This window comes from Bombina bombina, chromosome 11, assembly GCF_027579735.1.
Source record: "Bombina bombina isolate aBomBom1 chromosome 11, aBomBom1.pri, whole genome shotgun sequence".
NCBI lineage: Eukaryota > Metazoa > Chordata > Amphibia > Anura > Bombinatoridae > Bombina > Bombina bombina.
This window is the reverse complement of record NC_069509.1, coordinates 156,957,532-156,974,421: the sequence shown is the minus strand read 5'-3', so window position 1 is coordinate 156,974,421 and position 16,890 is coordinate 156,957,532. Positions and strand designations below refer to the sequence as shown.

Below are 16,890 nucleotides of genomic sequence, written 5' to 3'. Positions count from 1 at the left end.
TCAGGACAAAATTTAGAAACTATTTAGAATGGGTGTTTTTTGGTGGTTGTAGATGTGTAACAGATTTTGGGGGTCAAAGTTAGAAAAAGTGTGTTTTTTTCCATTTTTTCATCATATTTTATAAAAATTGTTATAGTAAATTATAAGATATGCTAAAAATAATGGTATCTTTAGAAAGTCCATTTAATGGTGACACAAACGGTATATAATATATGTGGGTACAGTAAATGAGTAAGAGGTAAATTACAGCTAAACACAAACACTGCAGAAATGTAAAAATAGCCCTGGTCCCAAACGGTCAACAAATGGAAAAGTGGTCTGGTCACTAAGGGGTTAATATATTGTTGCCAGTAACACACAAAACATTAATTCATACCCTTAATTGACTATCATAGTGGTGACTTAATCCCTTGATTTGTTCCCTTACTTGTGTCCAGTGTCCTGACACCCATCTGTGTTAAACTGCCTACTTGCCCCTGTGCCATGCACAGGCAGCTGAAGGGGAGGAAAGCAAAGGGAATGTGATCACTAGTCCTAGGTGCTCAGTGTAAATTACAAGTACAAAGTGTTGGTCATTGACATTAAAGGGCTGTACTTCACTAGACCACACCTCTCTCTAGGGCAGGTCTTAGGGGCACTTTACCATAATTTTTGGGCAAGTTTGGCAAGGGCAATATATGTTCTGATCTGATAGGTTGGTGATTCCACCTAAAGGCAGTTTATAACTGCATATTAGTAGAAACCCTTGAGATATTTACTTCTAAACAAATAATGTATATAGTGATTACACATGTGGTATACAAGCTTAAATGCACATGTGAGCTCTTATATAAGGGCAAGACAACCCAGAAAATATAGGATAGGACAACACAAATTCACTTTTAGAAATCCCAAAATGTCACGTTTGCCAATACCTGCTCATCAAACAAATCCGCTATGCTTTATGGTAATAGACAAGGCATATAAGAATCCTAGAGGAGGGAATAGACATGAAGACATTTTATACAAAGAAGCAAAATGGATCTGGAGTTTAGACACTGTATATAAAAGGGCTCAATAGGGGGTTTGATCCTTATCCATTTTTATCATTGCTTGCAATTTGCTTTATTCCCCTCCTCCTTGATGTATTTATAATGGATACTTAAAGTTTTCATGCTTATTATGGTATAGATTGTTTTCACTTGCAATTTTAATATTCTTTGCAATTTAACTTTTATTATCAAACACACTTTCTTCTACTGGTATCATTTATTGAAAAAGCATATTAACTACAAAACCTTAATTTTCACTTTTATGTTCCTTTAATATTTCTTTAAAGAGAGTGCAAGCGAAAACTAAACGTTCCTGATTCAAACAGAGCATATTATTGTTAAACAATAAATAATTCTTCCAGTTTATTATAAAATGTACGCATTTTGCTTGGTATCTTGTTGAAACTGGCTCTATTGGAAAGAAGCTTACTGACACATGTCCTCAACACAATACATATATCATTGTTGCAAACACAGGTGCCTATAGTGTGCAAAACTAGTTCCCCCTAGTGTACAGGTAAGAAAACATGCTTATACTAAATTTATACAAAAATGTAAAAGTATACTCAAATACTATTAAAATATGCTATTCATTGTACATAATACAAAACGTAATAATTTACACTTACGGCCAGCGAGAAAAGAATCAGCTTTTTGGATACTACTGTATACATGAAGGATGTTAGGCTCTGTACGGATTTGTGCGTGAAGCCCACCGACAAAAATAGTTTGTTACCCTATAAGAGTTTCCATCCAAATAATACAGTACGATCCCTTCCTAGAAGTCAATACATGAGGGTAGAAAGGATAGTAACAGAACAAGAGAATTTGACCTTCAGATTAAAAGAAATGACTAATAAATGTCTTAGTAGGGGTTATCCTGCTGGTCTTTTAAAAGATGAATTAATGAAAGTGGTGAGTCAATCTGAAATTAGTAAGGATTTCCAGAAGAAAGGGAAAATAAAAAATAAGAGGAAAGAGAAAAGGTTGACATTGGTTATGGATCACAGTGAATACAATAAATAAATTTCAAATATAGTGAAAAAACACTGGTCAACTCTCCAATCATGTCATCCAGAAGTGGAGGAATTTATGACCATACCTAGAACAGCTTATAGGCGAAGGAAAAACCTCAGGGAGAGCTAGTGCATACGGATGTGGGGAGTCTAAAAGGCAAACAAAGCTATTTAACATGTAAGAGTAAGGGGATTTTCCCATGCCTCAATTGCGGTAACTGCAATTCCACCATTAAGGGGTTACAATTCATACATCCTTTAACTGGTAAACAATTTGAAATGAAGGGCTTTTTTACTTGTAATATCATATATGCTGTTATTTGATCAAGTGTCCATGTGGGGTCATTTACATCGGATAGACCACCCGTAAGGTTAGAGACAGGATCAATGAACACAAGAGCAATATAAGATGTAGAAATAAGGAAGCCCAGTCTCTGCTCATTTTTTAAAATATGGGCATAATATAAGTCAGTTACGATTCCAGGTCATAGACCATATACCCTGTCCACGTAGGGGAGAGGATAGAGAGAATCTCCTCAAAAGAAAAGAGGCCTTTTGGAACCATAAACTAGATAGTATGCAACCGCTAGGTATGAATAAGGAATTGGATTTATCTGTGTTTCTGTGACATTGTATTGCAGCTCTGTGTTCATTTTGTATATGTATTCGATCAGTTTTTATGAGTTAGGCTCTTTATTATTGTTTTGTATTTTGTACAATGAATAGCATATTTAAATAGTATTTGAGTATACTTTTAAATTTTTGTATAAATTTAGTATAAGCATGTTTTTCTCACCTGTACACTAGGGGGAACTAGTGAGCAATGTATCCAGGATTGGTTGTTACTATTGTCACAGGTGTATAAATTGTAGCATTTCCTGTTACTGATCAGGCATGACTAAGGATTGAAATTTCCGAAACGTTGCTTGTTTTATATGTTGTGACCCTTTGGTGAAATAAAGGTCATTTTAACCTAAGAGGTGCTGCTGGACATTAGTGTTTTCAGTATTGGAGGATTTTGCAGCGTCCTAGTTACAGCGTGCACTCACACAGGAAGGTGCTGTATTCTACTCTATTTGTTTAGTGTGCAAAACACATGCACTTTCCTAAACCTACCTCTGTATGTGCTTATGGAATAGACAGACCCAAGTTACAACAGAAAGAAAGGGTTACATTTGTAAAAAGAAGTTATTTGGAAGTTTTTAGTTTTTTTTTTTTTTTAATGTTACGCTCTATCTGAGTCATCTGTATCCCTTTAACATATCACATGCTGTTAAATGGATATGAAACCTAAAATGTTTCCTTCATAATTCAGATAGAAAGTGCAATATTAAACAACTTTCTGGTTTACTTCTATTATCTAATTTGTTTAGATCTCTTGGTATCATTTGCTGAAAAGCACACCTAGGTAGGTCCAGGAACTGGGAGCTAGATGATGATGATTGGGGGCTGCACATATATGCCTCTTGTCATTGGTTTATTGATGTGTTTAACTAGCTCCCCGCAGTAGATTACTGCTTTAACAAAGGCTACTAAGAGAATTAAGAAAAATTGATAATAGATGTAAATTGGAAAGTTGTTTAAAAATATATGCACTATCTGAATCATGAAAAAAAAATTAATATATTTGTGTTTTATGTCCCTTTAACACTGTTTCCATACTTTTTTTTTCTTCTAAGGGTTCCCGGAACTTGCAACTATTCTTCTGAGAAAATTTAAATGGGGCAAAGTTTTTCTTGATTTAAACAAGGAGCTGCTTGAGAAGTACAGCACCTGCCAAAGTGTAGAAGAAGTAAAGAAGGTAGAGAGTGACTATCTAGCTGGATCCAATGATCAAGAGACAGAGGAAATAGGTAATGACAGAAATGGCAACGCTGGGGCGATTGGGGCGAATCCTTTTGCTCTCTTTTAATCCATTATTTATTTATGTCTTGTTATCCATTATATTTCTTCATCAGTGGGGTATAGTGGTAAATATACATTTACATTTTAAATGAGTATTCCATACTGTATTAAATGGTTCATAGGCAATCATGCTTTAAATGGACATAAAAGTGCAAAATGAAAATGATTTAATTTAGTGCTCGACAAACACAGGCGTCTGGGAGCCACTGGAACCTTGGAACCTGGTTGTGTCTCTCTCCCCCCCCCTTGCTTGCTACTACTTGCCACACCTAAAATTTAGCTTGGTGCATACACACAATGTATACACACAATGTAGATATATACATACTTGTCTATGAATAATATAAATATAATATATATATATATATATATATATATAATATATATATATATATATATATGTGTATGTATGTGTATGTGTGTGTGTGTACACAAATCCCCAAATCTAGAATTCTGAAATCCAAACTTTTTAATGAATATTTAAAAAAAAAAAAAAATTATAAAAAATTACTATTCTCCTTGTAAGTAATTATCTTCTCTGCTTGTGTCTTTGGTTTGTTTTTTTGTATTCTAAAATGCAAATAATAGTCTATATACATTTAAAATAACAAATATTAGCTTTCTGATTACAGTACTGTCTTTCTGATAGTGCTATGTTTACTGAAGTATTAAAATGATATAAAACTACCTCTAGGTTACATGTATTAGCTGTATTATAACATGTAAATATGCCTAAATGGCATAAAATATTGTTGCTTACATTTGGTTCCATCCCCTCTCCAAACTGTCCCATTTTACATATCCAAACTATTCCGAAATCCAAATCTTTTCCTGTCTCAAGCAGTTTGGATAAAGGGTTTTTCTTCCTGTAAGTATTTATATCATGTTTCTTAAAAGTTTCTAAATTTATGGGCTGTCTCCTAGATTTGTCAAGCCCTGATTTAATGTATTACAACATTTTATTATTGCACTATTGCTTGCATATAACTGTGTGCTTAATTCTTGTAAAACACAGGGTTGAACACATAGTTAAATTTAGTTCCAGATAATCAATGCATTGCTGGGAGCTAGCTGAGCATGTCTGTTGTGCCAACGACAAGAGGCATATGTTTTTGTGTTGCCCCCAATCACTAGCTAGCTCCCAGTATCACATTTATACTCTTGAATCTACCTGGGTATGTTTTTCAACATTGGATACCAAAGTCCAAAGGAAATTTGACAGTAGAAGTAAATTTAAAAGTTGCTTAAAATTGCATGATCTATCTGAATCATGAAAGATTTATTTGACTTTCATTGGCTCGCAAAATGTGTTCAGCTTGATCCCAGAAGTGCATTGCTGCTTTTGCGCTGTTTAACTATGCGTTTAACCCGTTTTACAGGACATAAACATATGCAAGCAATAGTGCAATATTAAAATGCTCTAATTAACAGAACATTTTCTATTTTTGCACATTTGTGTCCCTTTCTTGCCTGTACTGATCAAGCGATCACTTTGCATCATTTTGTAGAGTGAGGGTTCTGATTCCTGGACTATACACTCCATACCTTTTTATGTTAGTGAGAAGAACGACATTCCTCAGCATTACAGTACCTGAGATATATTCACCCTACCTTACTGTATTAATCTCATCCACCACTCATTATACTCCCAGCAGTAACTTCATGCTTTGGACTTTATTTTGCAATAACTTATGTATTCTGTCTTGTACGTTTTAGATCCTTTTGATGTTGAATCTGGAAGAGAATTTTCCAATCTTAACAGAGACATCAGATCAAATGGGTAATTATTTGTTAGAATTAATTAGATAATAATTAATGTGATTAAAAGGTCAAAATTGAAATCTGCATGTGGGCATTTCAGTCTTAAATAGAAACATTTTTTTCAATATACTTCCATTACCAAAAATGCTATTTGTAAATGTTATTACTGTTTTCAGTGACATATGCACATATGCTGTGAGGGCCCGCGCACCAATATTCAAACACTACACCTTCTCAGTAATGGCTTATATGACACTAATTCAGTAATACACACCACCGCCAGCTATCTGAGGTTGAATGTTGGTGCACAAGCCTTCACAGATGTATATGCATATGTGTGTATGCCGCTGAAAAATGGTAATAACGTTTACTAGAAGCATTTAAAAAAAAAAAAAAAGTAAATAAACCCATGCATGTTGCAGTTTTGACCTTTCTACAATAATAATATTATTAGAATCTAACCCCTATTTGAAAATGTCTAAATCCTTTTCGGAAGATGGTGCTATAAATGCAGGGAGTGGTAGTTGTTTACGCAAGAAGTAGTCATTATAATAAAAGATTAAATTTAAAGGCACCTGAAAGTCAAACTTAAGCTTCCATTGCTCAGAGACCATTTAATTAACTTCTGTTAGCAAATTTACTTTGTTTTTGGCAATGCACTATTGGGAGCTAGCTGGGGATTGATGTCTACCCATATATGGGTCTTGTTATTGGCTCAAATATCGATTGCAGCACAATACTTAATTAAAAATGGAACAAAAGTCACTTTATTCAGGTATCATAATGCATAATACCACAAAAATTTCGGGCTGTGACAAGCTCTTAATCATGCTTTACAAACAGTGACACAATTGTCTTTTTAATGCCCAATGTGAGTCAACTATGTTTTCAAATTATAGATCATGTTCCTGATCTTAGAAGAGGAGTTGATTCTTAAAAAGAAAGAGGTTTGGTAGATTAAAAAAACTAGAACCTTTGAATCCTAAAGGACTGAATAGAGATTTTGATTTACATTTGTTTTTATGGATTTAGTTTGTTTTTCTTTTTTTAATAATAAAAAAATATTTTGTAATAATTTTTCTATTTGTAACAAAATGTAAACTGTAGTTGCATAAGGTCTATAATATATAAAGTGTTATGACTTCTATGAATAAAATGTGTCATCTTAAATATGACGACAAGATGGTGATATAATAACTTTTAGTGAATGTTGGAAACGGCTGTTTTTGATAGTCATTTGTAACAGGGCTTTAAAAAGAAGATTGTGTCTCTGTTTGTTTAGTATGATTAAGGGCTTGTCATAGCCCAAAACATTGCTGTATTGTGCTTTATGATACCTGAATAAAGGGACATTTGGTCCATTTTTAATGAAGTAGAGCTGTTGCAATCAATATTTGTCTACATTTGAAGGATGAGCAGACACCCAGTGCAACGTGCCCACGACTTGTGATCAACATTAAGGAAACTAGGTGCTGTGCTCATTACCTTATGTGTTTCCTCTTGTTACTGGCTCACCACATGTGTTCAGCTAGCTCCCAGTAGTGCATTGTAGCTGTGGAGCTGAATTTAACAAAGGGTTTAATAGAAGTTCATAGACAAAAAAAATGTTTTGGATTATTTTTTATAGAATTTTTTTTTTTACTCTTGTTTTGTATGACATTCAGTCATCGGGTTGTCAGGAATTTGTGTTACTTTTCCATTAACTCACAGCCACTTTGTTGGAGTATACAAAATGCCAGCAGATGGTGCTATAGAGTTTTCATCTGTTAATGGAAAAGTACAATTTTTTTTTCAGAAGTATAACTTCCCTCTTGGGTGCTTGATTCTCTTTCCCCGCATTGTTCTTGCTGCTCTTATCCTTTGCCCCTCTTGAACCCCACTGGCAAAGGCAAAAAAGATAGTGGAGTTGGGTAAATTTCTTCACCCATGGGTACTTTTTAATTAACGGACCAAAACTCTATAGCGCCATCTGCTGGTATTCTGTATTCACCAACAGAGTGGAGGTCAGTTAATGGAAAAAGTACCGAATTGTCTGTTAATGACAATTTGTTCATCTGCTATAGAGAAGTAACTGGAGAGCAGTTTAAAATTAAAGCGATGGTAAATCCGATCATTTGTGAAACACTAGGATTTACCATCGGAACAAATAAAGGGGAGTTTCCGTCATGAAATATAAAATACTTCATGCTTAAAGTTCCTTTATTTGTTTCAACCGTTCGCTGCACTGAGCTCCTCAGGCCACCCACGGCAGAACGCTGTTTTGCTGAGAGGTGACGTTTCCACCCCTTAGCTGATAGCCGTGCATTCCAACTGGAGTCTAGCCGAATAGCCCACACGGCTATCGGCTAAGAGGTGAAAACGTCACCTCTCAGCAAAATAGCGTTCTGCTGTGGGCGGCCTGAGGAGCTCAGTGCAGCAAATGCTTGAAACAAATAAAGGAACTTTAAGCATGAAAGTCCCCTTTATTTGTTCCAATGGTAAATCCTAGCGTTTCACAAACGCTAGGATTTACCATCGCTTTAAGGGATATTAAAATCCCTAAATACATTTCATGCACTTTCCCTCTAATCATGGGTGCTGTCATTTTGGAACCGGAGTTACACTGCAGGTATCTGAAGGAGAGTTGCGGCACAAGTGCAAACACCATCAGCACTAGAATGTAGTGAAAACTAGATTTCAACATGGCGGCACCCATGACTAGAGGGAGGTAGGATTAACCTCAGTACTATGCTTATAAAATGTATTTAGGGCTAGATTACGAGTGGAGAGCAATATTGCGCTTACGTGTCTTTAGCCATCTGGAAAGAAAATGTGTTTGCAACAATGTTTATAGCAATTTTAAACATAGTTGCAAACACAGCTGACATATAAGGCTACAGATACTCTGACAGCAGATTTTGCAACTTAATCTGATGGCTATGGACACGGAAAGAACGATGTGGAGCCCTTGTAGTAGAAATAAAAGTCCTTTATTATATAATATTAAAAGTGGGAAGCGCACATAGGTGAACAAAGACGATACACCAGTGCTGACTTGTTTCAGCCCTCAGGCCGTAATCATAGCATAAGGTGCTGTTACACAAACAGAGATTAAAACAGGTATACTATTACCTGATTGGATAATATCGATTAATACAAAAAAATGCCTTAAAAGCATTCACCTGTGCCTTTAACACTATCATGCCTAAATTAAAGAAACACATCTATATGTATGTATGTATGTATGTATGTATGTGTGTATATGTATGTATGTATGTATGTATGTATGTGTGTATATGTATGTGTGTGTGTGTGTGTGTATATATATATATGTATATATATATATATATATATATATATATTCACCCTGTGCAAATGATTGGTATTAATGAGCACACTAGAACTGACATGATTAGAAAAATAATAACGGAAAGTACATAGTTAAGATAGTATAATTAAAGACATAATGTAAGGTATATATGCAAGTATAAATACGTTACATAGACTATCCATACCGATACATGATCAATATGTATCAAATCAATCATAATAAGAACATAAATAGATGAACATAACATAATGTACAGATATGTGCCTAAGGCACCAAAATTTTATTTACCAAAAGATGGGCCCATTATAAAAAGCCATATGTGGATATGCTGGAACAGAATATAAATAAAATCCATTGGATATATAAAGAAACAGTTCAGTCCCCATAGGAACCTATATAAATGCCCCAAATGATACATATAAATATATAGACTCCTATACAAGGATTACAGATCAAAGTTGTCCCCATGACCAAGTAAAGATTAAACCCCACATGGGAATAGGCAAAGATATAAACCTATAAATAAATATAGAGTTAGATATACCGTATATATAGTAGATCAGAGGACTAACCTAATATTGTAGGTATGTTTATAAATGTGAGCAGTAAGAGGCCCAATTTAAATATATCGCTGGATAAAAATTGGCCAATGTGTGATTATATATATATATATATATATATATATATATATATATATATATATATATATATATATAAACCTACAGCTAAGTGTCCCTGCAAGATGAATTGCAGCAGGAATATAACCAAGTGAAAAGAAACCACCATATATATGAGGATAATATATATATATAAGACCACACATGTGGGCCACCACAAATATAAGCATACTAGATCATTCACGCTTGGCCAAAAGACTGTCCAGATCTCCTTCTCTTTTAGGTAATGCAACCTTTTCGATGGCAATCCACCTAAAGGTGTTCAATTTGCTATCATGAAAAGTGTCAAAATGTTGTACCAGGGGTGTGGTTGATTTCCCCTTACTAATAGTAGAGATGTGTTCCCTTATATGTGTGTTAATATCCCTGGAGGTGAGTCCTACGTATTGAATATTGCACTCAATACAAGTGATAAGATATATCACTTAAAGGGCCACTGTAAGTAAATATTTTCTATGCCTGTTACTAACTAACTACCCCAAATACGCTTTTTATCAATAGCATTTCATTAACATATCTCTACCGTATATCAGAAATCTTGTCTGCAAATTTAATTGTTTTCCAAACCCACTCCGTGGGTATCCTTTGCTCTGTACCAATCCGTTTACAATACCTAGGTTTCAAAATGGCGCTTTAAACACAAAGTTATTGGTTTAAGTATTTTGAACATGCAGTGCTGAAAATAGTGGGCAGGATAACGTGACATCATTGGCGAATAAAAGATATATAACTTTTAGAACGTTATGAAACTTCGTTTTGGAGAAAATATAGGTCAGTAGGTTTTAATTAATGTTTATTAACTTTAATATGTTAGTTGTTTAGATTAAAAATTATAACAGAAAGTAATCCTTTAAGTATGAGTGCAATTAAGGCATGATGTAATGTTGTATATTTTTCCTGTGATAGCTGACGAAAAGGTATTTGAAATTTGTACATAATCACAGGGTTTACATTTTCGATGCCCACAACGGAACATACCTGTATGGGACAGCCATGAGCTTTCTGATCCCTTAGGTTGTTTTAGTTGAGTAGGAGAGAGAAAGCTACCCAGAGTATGGCATTTTTTGTAGGTACATCTTATGCCTTGTTGGACAGTGGTACTGAGTTGATCGTCCGCTGCTAGCAACGAGAAATGTTTTTTCACAATGCTGCATATTTGGGAAAATTGGGCACTATATGTGGTCACAAAATGTACTCCTTTAAAAGTATCTCTGTTACCACCATTAATCTTATCCTCTAGGAGCTTTTCCCTTGGTATCTTTTGGAGTTTGATCTTTGCTTCTTTGATGTGACTCTTGTTATATTTTTGTTCCCTTAGTCTCTGTTCTAAGTCATTGGCCTTATGCAGATAGTCTGAATCCCTACTGCAGTTCCTCTTCAATCAAGAAAACTGGCCTTTAGCCACAGCATAAGAAATATTCTTGGGATGACAGCTATCTCCGCATGAAGCAATGAGTTGCCTGAAATAGGTTTACAGAACACCTTAGTGTGTATTTTACCGTCTTGGCCTCCCAGTAAACATAAGTCTAAAAAGCTTATGTTTGTAGAATCTTGTTCAAACGTGAAACGAAGACCTTTGTCATTGACATTAAGCCATTCAACAAATGTCTTAACCAGTTCAGCAGGACCTGACCAAATAAACAGCAAGTCATCAATGAAACGTAAAAGATGTGGTAGAGCTCCCACCATCTGAGATACAAATTCGAGTAGGAGGGGGCAAATTTTGCCCCCATAGCCGTACCACATCTTTGGAGATAATAGGTACCTTCAAAACAAAAGAAGTTATGCGTGAGCAGAAATCCCAATATCCTGATAATGAAATCTTGAAACTCAACAGTATACTCGGTAAAAATGGCCAGGAAAAACCCTATAGACTCAACTCCCTTGGAATGCTGAATAGAGGAATAGAGAGAGACCGCGTCAATAGTGACCCAGCTATAAGACTTTTCCCATACCGCTTTATCAACAAGATTCAGGATATGTTTGGAGTCTCTTGTATAAGACAACAGGTCCCTCACTAAGGGTTGAAGTATGGCATCGAGCCATTGGGAAAGGCGCTCCAGGAGGGAATCAATCCCACTAGCAATAGGTCTCCCCTTGATGTTAATGAGGGATTTATGAACTTTAGGGAAATGGTGGAACATGGGTATCTTTGGAAAGGGAACATCCAAATATTGTGCTGTAGACATATCGATAAATCCATGTTCCACACCATCATCCAAAATATCTTTGAGTTCCATTTTAAATCGATTAGTAGGGTTACATGAAAGAATTTCATAATCATGAGGATTCTCAAGCTGACGTAGGTCCTCCAAAACATAATCTGAGTGGTTCATTACCACTATAGTCCCGCCTTTATCAGCGGGTGTATGACTACAGAGTTTTCGTCTTGTAGAGCCTTAAGGGCATCCTTTTGTTTTATAGAAAGATTGTTTTATAGGTCCCAAGTTATTGTGCAGAGTTGAGAGATCTCTTTCAACCCTATTGTAGAATGTTTCAATTATGGGGCCCCTACTGTGTATTGGATAAAATCTTGATTTATCGCAAAATTTATGGCCACTATTAATTTCCCCCACATTAGGTTGGGTCGCTGAGGCTAGAAATTGTAAGCTCACCAGGTCACAGTTCTCCTCAAAGGTCTGAAATTCAGGATGTTTAACCAAACCCTGGTTAGTAGATGCAGGGGTGGAATCAAGAGTGGTACAAAAATGTTTAAGTGTGACACTCCTCACCAATCTATTGAGATCTATCATAGATTGAAATAGGTCAAAATTGGTAGTGGGTGCAAATCCCAACCCAAAACACCTCAATTTGAACTTTGGTAAGGGAGGACAAATTAATTGTATTGTTTATTTGTACTTGGTGTTTGTTCGATTGCCTCTCAGCTGATATCTCTCTTGGTTTATCTGTTGTAAATTCATCCCCCCCTTCCGGAAGGCCCTGACCCAATGGAAAAACCTGCTCCAGCATTATTTGGTTACTACCTGCACCAATAACATCCCCTCTTACAGTATTATTTGTTTTAGTTATACTTGGGACATATTTGGAAATCTTGTTTCCTTCCTGGAAAACAGTTTTTCCTTTGGTCTGGCCCCCAGATTAGGTTAAGTATCCCTACTTGTTGAACCTGGATATTAGTGTGAGCTCCTGAGCTCAACTATGATTAATATTTAACAAAGGACACCAAGAGAACTAAGCAAAATTGATAATAGTAGTAAATTGGAAAGTTGTTTAAAATCACATGCTATGTCGGAATCCCTTTAATACATTTTTATTTTTGGCACTTTCTAAAGCACCTCTGAGCACTCTCTTGCACTTCTATTGGCTGCCTGCAGTTCCAAAACACTTTTTTTTTTTTAGGTTTAAAAAGATAGACGTTACAACCAATCAGAGGCTGTTGTTCCACATGCCTCAGAAATTATTACCAGAGCACCCTCACGGTGCCTTGACGATGTATAGTGCAGACTAAGAAACAAGAGCTTCTTCTGGTCTGTACCACTGCTATAAAAAATGCTTCATAACTGAGGCAACCATTGGCTTTTCTCAAATTTGTATTAATTAATTTCACAGGCTCTTATGTCTATTGCACTGGTTTTCAAACCTGTCCTCAGCCCTCCCCAACAGGCCAGATTTTCAGGATTACCTTGGGTGAGAGCAGGTAAAATAACCATGTTTACTAATTAGCTGATTATTTCACCTGTTCTCCAGTTCAGATATTCTCAACATCTGTCCTGCTAGGGAGGTCTGAGGACAGGTTTGATAACCAGTGGTCTATTGTGTTTTATAAGTTACTCAATTCCGCTGTGATTGGAGGTAAAAAAACGCTACTCTGTTATTCAGTAATCAATTTCATAGCCTTTAATATTACTCATCTCACCTGTAGGTGGCGCAATTGCATTATTTTAGATTAGAAATTCTAAACTGATGTTTCTATATGACACTGGATTTTATTACATTTATTCCAGTATACCCTGGATCATTTAACATCTGATGATCTTCTGTATTTTTATGATATCTTTTCCCTATATAATTTTCTAATAGTGTTGGTTAATGAATGGAGATTATAGATAATCTATTTAGTTGTACTTTAATATATACATATTTTCGTTTCGGTTTTCCTTTATATTTTATAATTATCTGTTAAAAACAATAATATATTAAACGGCAGCTCTTATTATTTAGTACCCACAAAGTATACACAATACATTTGGTAGAACCTCTGCATAATTCTGTATATACAATTTAATACATATAGAAATTGTTACCAGCTTTGTGTTAGGGTTATGAAAGCAACACAGAAAACACTCTGAATTATATCATTTGCAAAGGATAAGCTATATCCATCCTGATTCCTTCTAGTTCTGTAGATCAATTAAATTGAGGCCAGAGTAATAAGCAAAAATATTTGTTTATAAATATCAATTGAAAATCAAATCAATATTTGAACACAGAAAATTGATACAATTCAGCACCACTAGAATGATTTAATAATTATCAGGTTAGAACTCATAAATACAGTTTCTAAATTGTATACAGAAAGAGAAGAGCTCAGCCGCTTTTTAAATTCTTTTTATTTGCAATAGTTTGTGAATTTAAGACGAATAAAAACCACTTGGTTTTCAAATTCTCAACATACCAACTGGGTAAGCTAATCATTACTCTAAACCCTAACGAAATGGTGATGAATAAAACTAGCAATTGTCTAAGAAACCAAAATTGATTAGCTCAGGTGATCAAATATAAATAACACTCAAATACAAATGTAATAGCATAAATGATGTTTATAACATACTTTTAACGTGAGTTTGTTTTATACCTATCTATAAACTCAAATCCTTCTCTGTGGTTCAGTGTAAATAAATAGAGCCTCTTAGGTTACCCCTGTTCCTTACGCCCCGTTATCCTGACTTCTATTAAGTCAGGTCAGTCTTTTATCTCATTAGATCCGGGTCTAGTTTATCATGTTTGCCGGACAACCCTGAGTTAGTAATCTGCTGTCTGTCATGTTGACTCCATATGTTGTGTTGCCCTGTGTCACTATATGAGTGTGTGAGTCTACTATGGAAAACTTCAACTTAAAGGGCCATTAAACCCCAAAAAATTCTTTCAGGATTCAGATAGAGAATACAATTTTAAACAACTTTCTAATTTACTTCTATTATCTAATGTGCTGCAATCTTTAGATATCCTTTGTTAAAGAAATAGCAATGCACATTGGTGAGCCAATCACATGAGGCATCTATGTGCAGCCACCAATCAGAATCTACTGAGCCTATCTAGATATGCTTTTCAGGAAAGAATATAAAGAGATTGAAGCAAATTAGACAATAGAAGTAAATTAGAAAGTTGTTTAAAATGGTATTCTCTATCTGAATTATGAAAGAAAAAAAGTGGGTTTATTTAATGTCCCTTTAACTAGTAAGGTCATTTTCTCAAAAATGGCTGTATTATACTAATTACAGATTAATTAAAATGTCTATTAATGAGCTAAGATGAAGAGGTCAGCATATTTCTCCCGCAGAAGGTGGCACTTGTCCCTAAGATATAATAGACAAATACATATTTCTTTTCATATCAGTGTTTGTCAGTCAACCAAGGTTGGACGTCAGTAATGTTTTATAGAATAAGAGACTTGCTGGAGCCTTGTATGAATAGTAAAGGGATATTTGTGGCTATTTATACCATAATTATAAGATTGGGATCATTTAATTATGTAAGGGAACCTTGAAGAGCTGAACTAGAAGGTCTAAACGGCACTTCTTAATCAGAGTGCAACAAAATCAGAATAAGCAATTATGTTATTAACAAGTAATACTATTTAAAGAGACACTAAAGTAAAAAATGAAACTTATACAATTCAAAAAGAGAATGCAAATTAAAAACTTTCCAATTTAATCCATGGTCTTTTTATACGCACACTTTCCGAGGCACCAGCTCCTACTGAGCATGTGCAAGAGCTTAGTGTACCTGTATGAGTCTATGATTCGCTGATGGTTGTCACATGATAGTTACATGCACACTTTCTGAGGCATCAATTCCTACTGAGCATGTGCAAGAGCTATACTTATGAGTCTATGATTCGCTGATGGTCATATGATATAGAGAGAGTGAGGAAATGGAATTCATTTTTTTGCTATGTAATTCTACTGTATGTAATTGATTTTAATAGCTGCATATTAATATATCTTTGCATACACACATACCTAAACATGTAAAATATGTGATTTATTTAATTTTTCTGATAATTGTTCTGACAAACCACACAATTTCAACTACATTCCATTTGGTTTTCTATTAGTTAAGTATTTTATGTTACTTTCTAATTGAAATATTTAAGATTTGTTTATATATAGATTTTAAAGAACTATTAAATACATTAGAATTGTTTAATCAACAGATACGTAATAAAAATACAACTTTCTCTTTATTTCAAATGAGCAATAGATTTTTTTTTTCTGACAAATATAATTTTTTTTCCATTTCCATGCCCCCTGTATAATGTGACAGCCATAAGCCAATCACAGACTCATATATGTATACACTGTGAACTCTTGCACATGCCCAGTAGAAGATGGTGCCACAGAATTTTTTTAAGTTGCACACCCTAACTGAATCATAAAAGTTTATTTTTGATTCAGTGTTTCTTTAACACAACAAGTTATTTTAAAGGGATACTAAACCCATTTTCTCTTATGACTCAGATAGAGCATGCAGTTTTAAGCAACTTTCTAATTTACTCCTATCAATGTTTCTTCATTCTCTTGCTATCTTTGTTTAAAAAGCAGTAATTTAAAGCTTATGAGCTTGCCCATTTTATGTTCAGCATCCAGGATAATGTCTTTCTTATTGGTGGCTAAATTTAACAAACCAATAAGCAAGCATAACCCAGGTTCTCAACCAAAAATGGACCGGCTCTTAAGCTTTATATTCCTGCTTTTAAAATAAAGATAGCAAGAGAACGAAGAAAAATTGATAATAGTAGTAAATCAGAAAGTTGCTTAAAATTGTTGCTCTATCTGAATTATTAAAGAAAAAATGTGGGTTTTGTGGCCCTTTAACCCCTTAAGGCAGAGCTTTCCAAACTTTTCATGTTGGTGACACACTTTTTAGACCTACATCATTTCGCGACACGGTAATTAATTCAGTTGTATTAGCAAAAAGGATGTTAAACTAACTTGTTTTAAAATATA

The 16,890-nt window shown here is 34.7% G+C and overlaps 1 protein-coding gene across 4 annotated transcripts in view; it reads left to right on the top strand.

Moving 5' to 3' along the window:
* The window catches only part of TSR3 (TSR3 ribosome maturation factor), a 36,252-nt gene that overhangs the window by 16,389 nt on the left and 2,973 nt on the right, over positions 1-16,890 (top strand). For all 4 annotated transcript variants that reach the window (XM_053694949.1, XM_053694948.1, XM_053694946.1 and 1 more), the window contains 2 exons: positions 3,727-3,900; positions 5,669-5,732. In XM_053694949.1, coding sequence (XP_053550924.1) covers positions 3,727-3,900; positions 5,669-5,732 — 238 coding nt within the window. The remainder of the gene's footprint in view (positions 1-3,726; positions 3,901-5,668; positions 5,733-16,890) is intronic.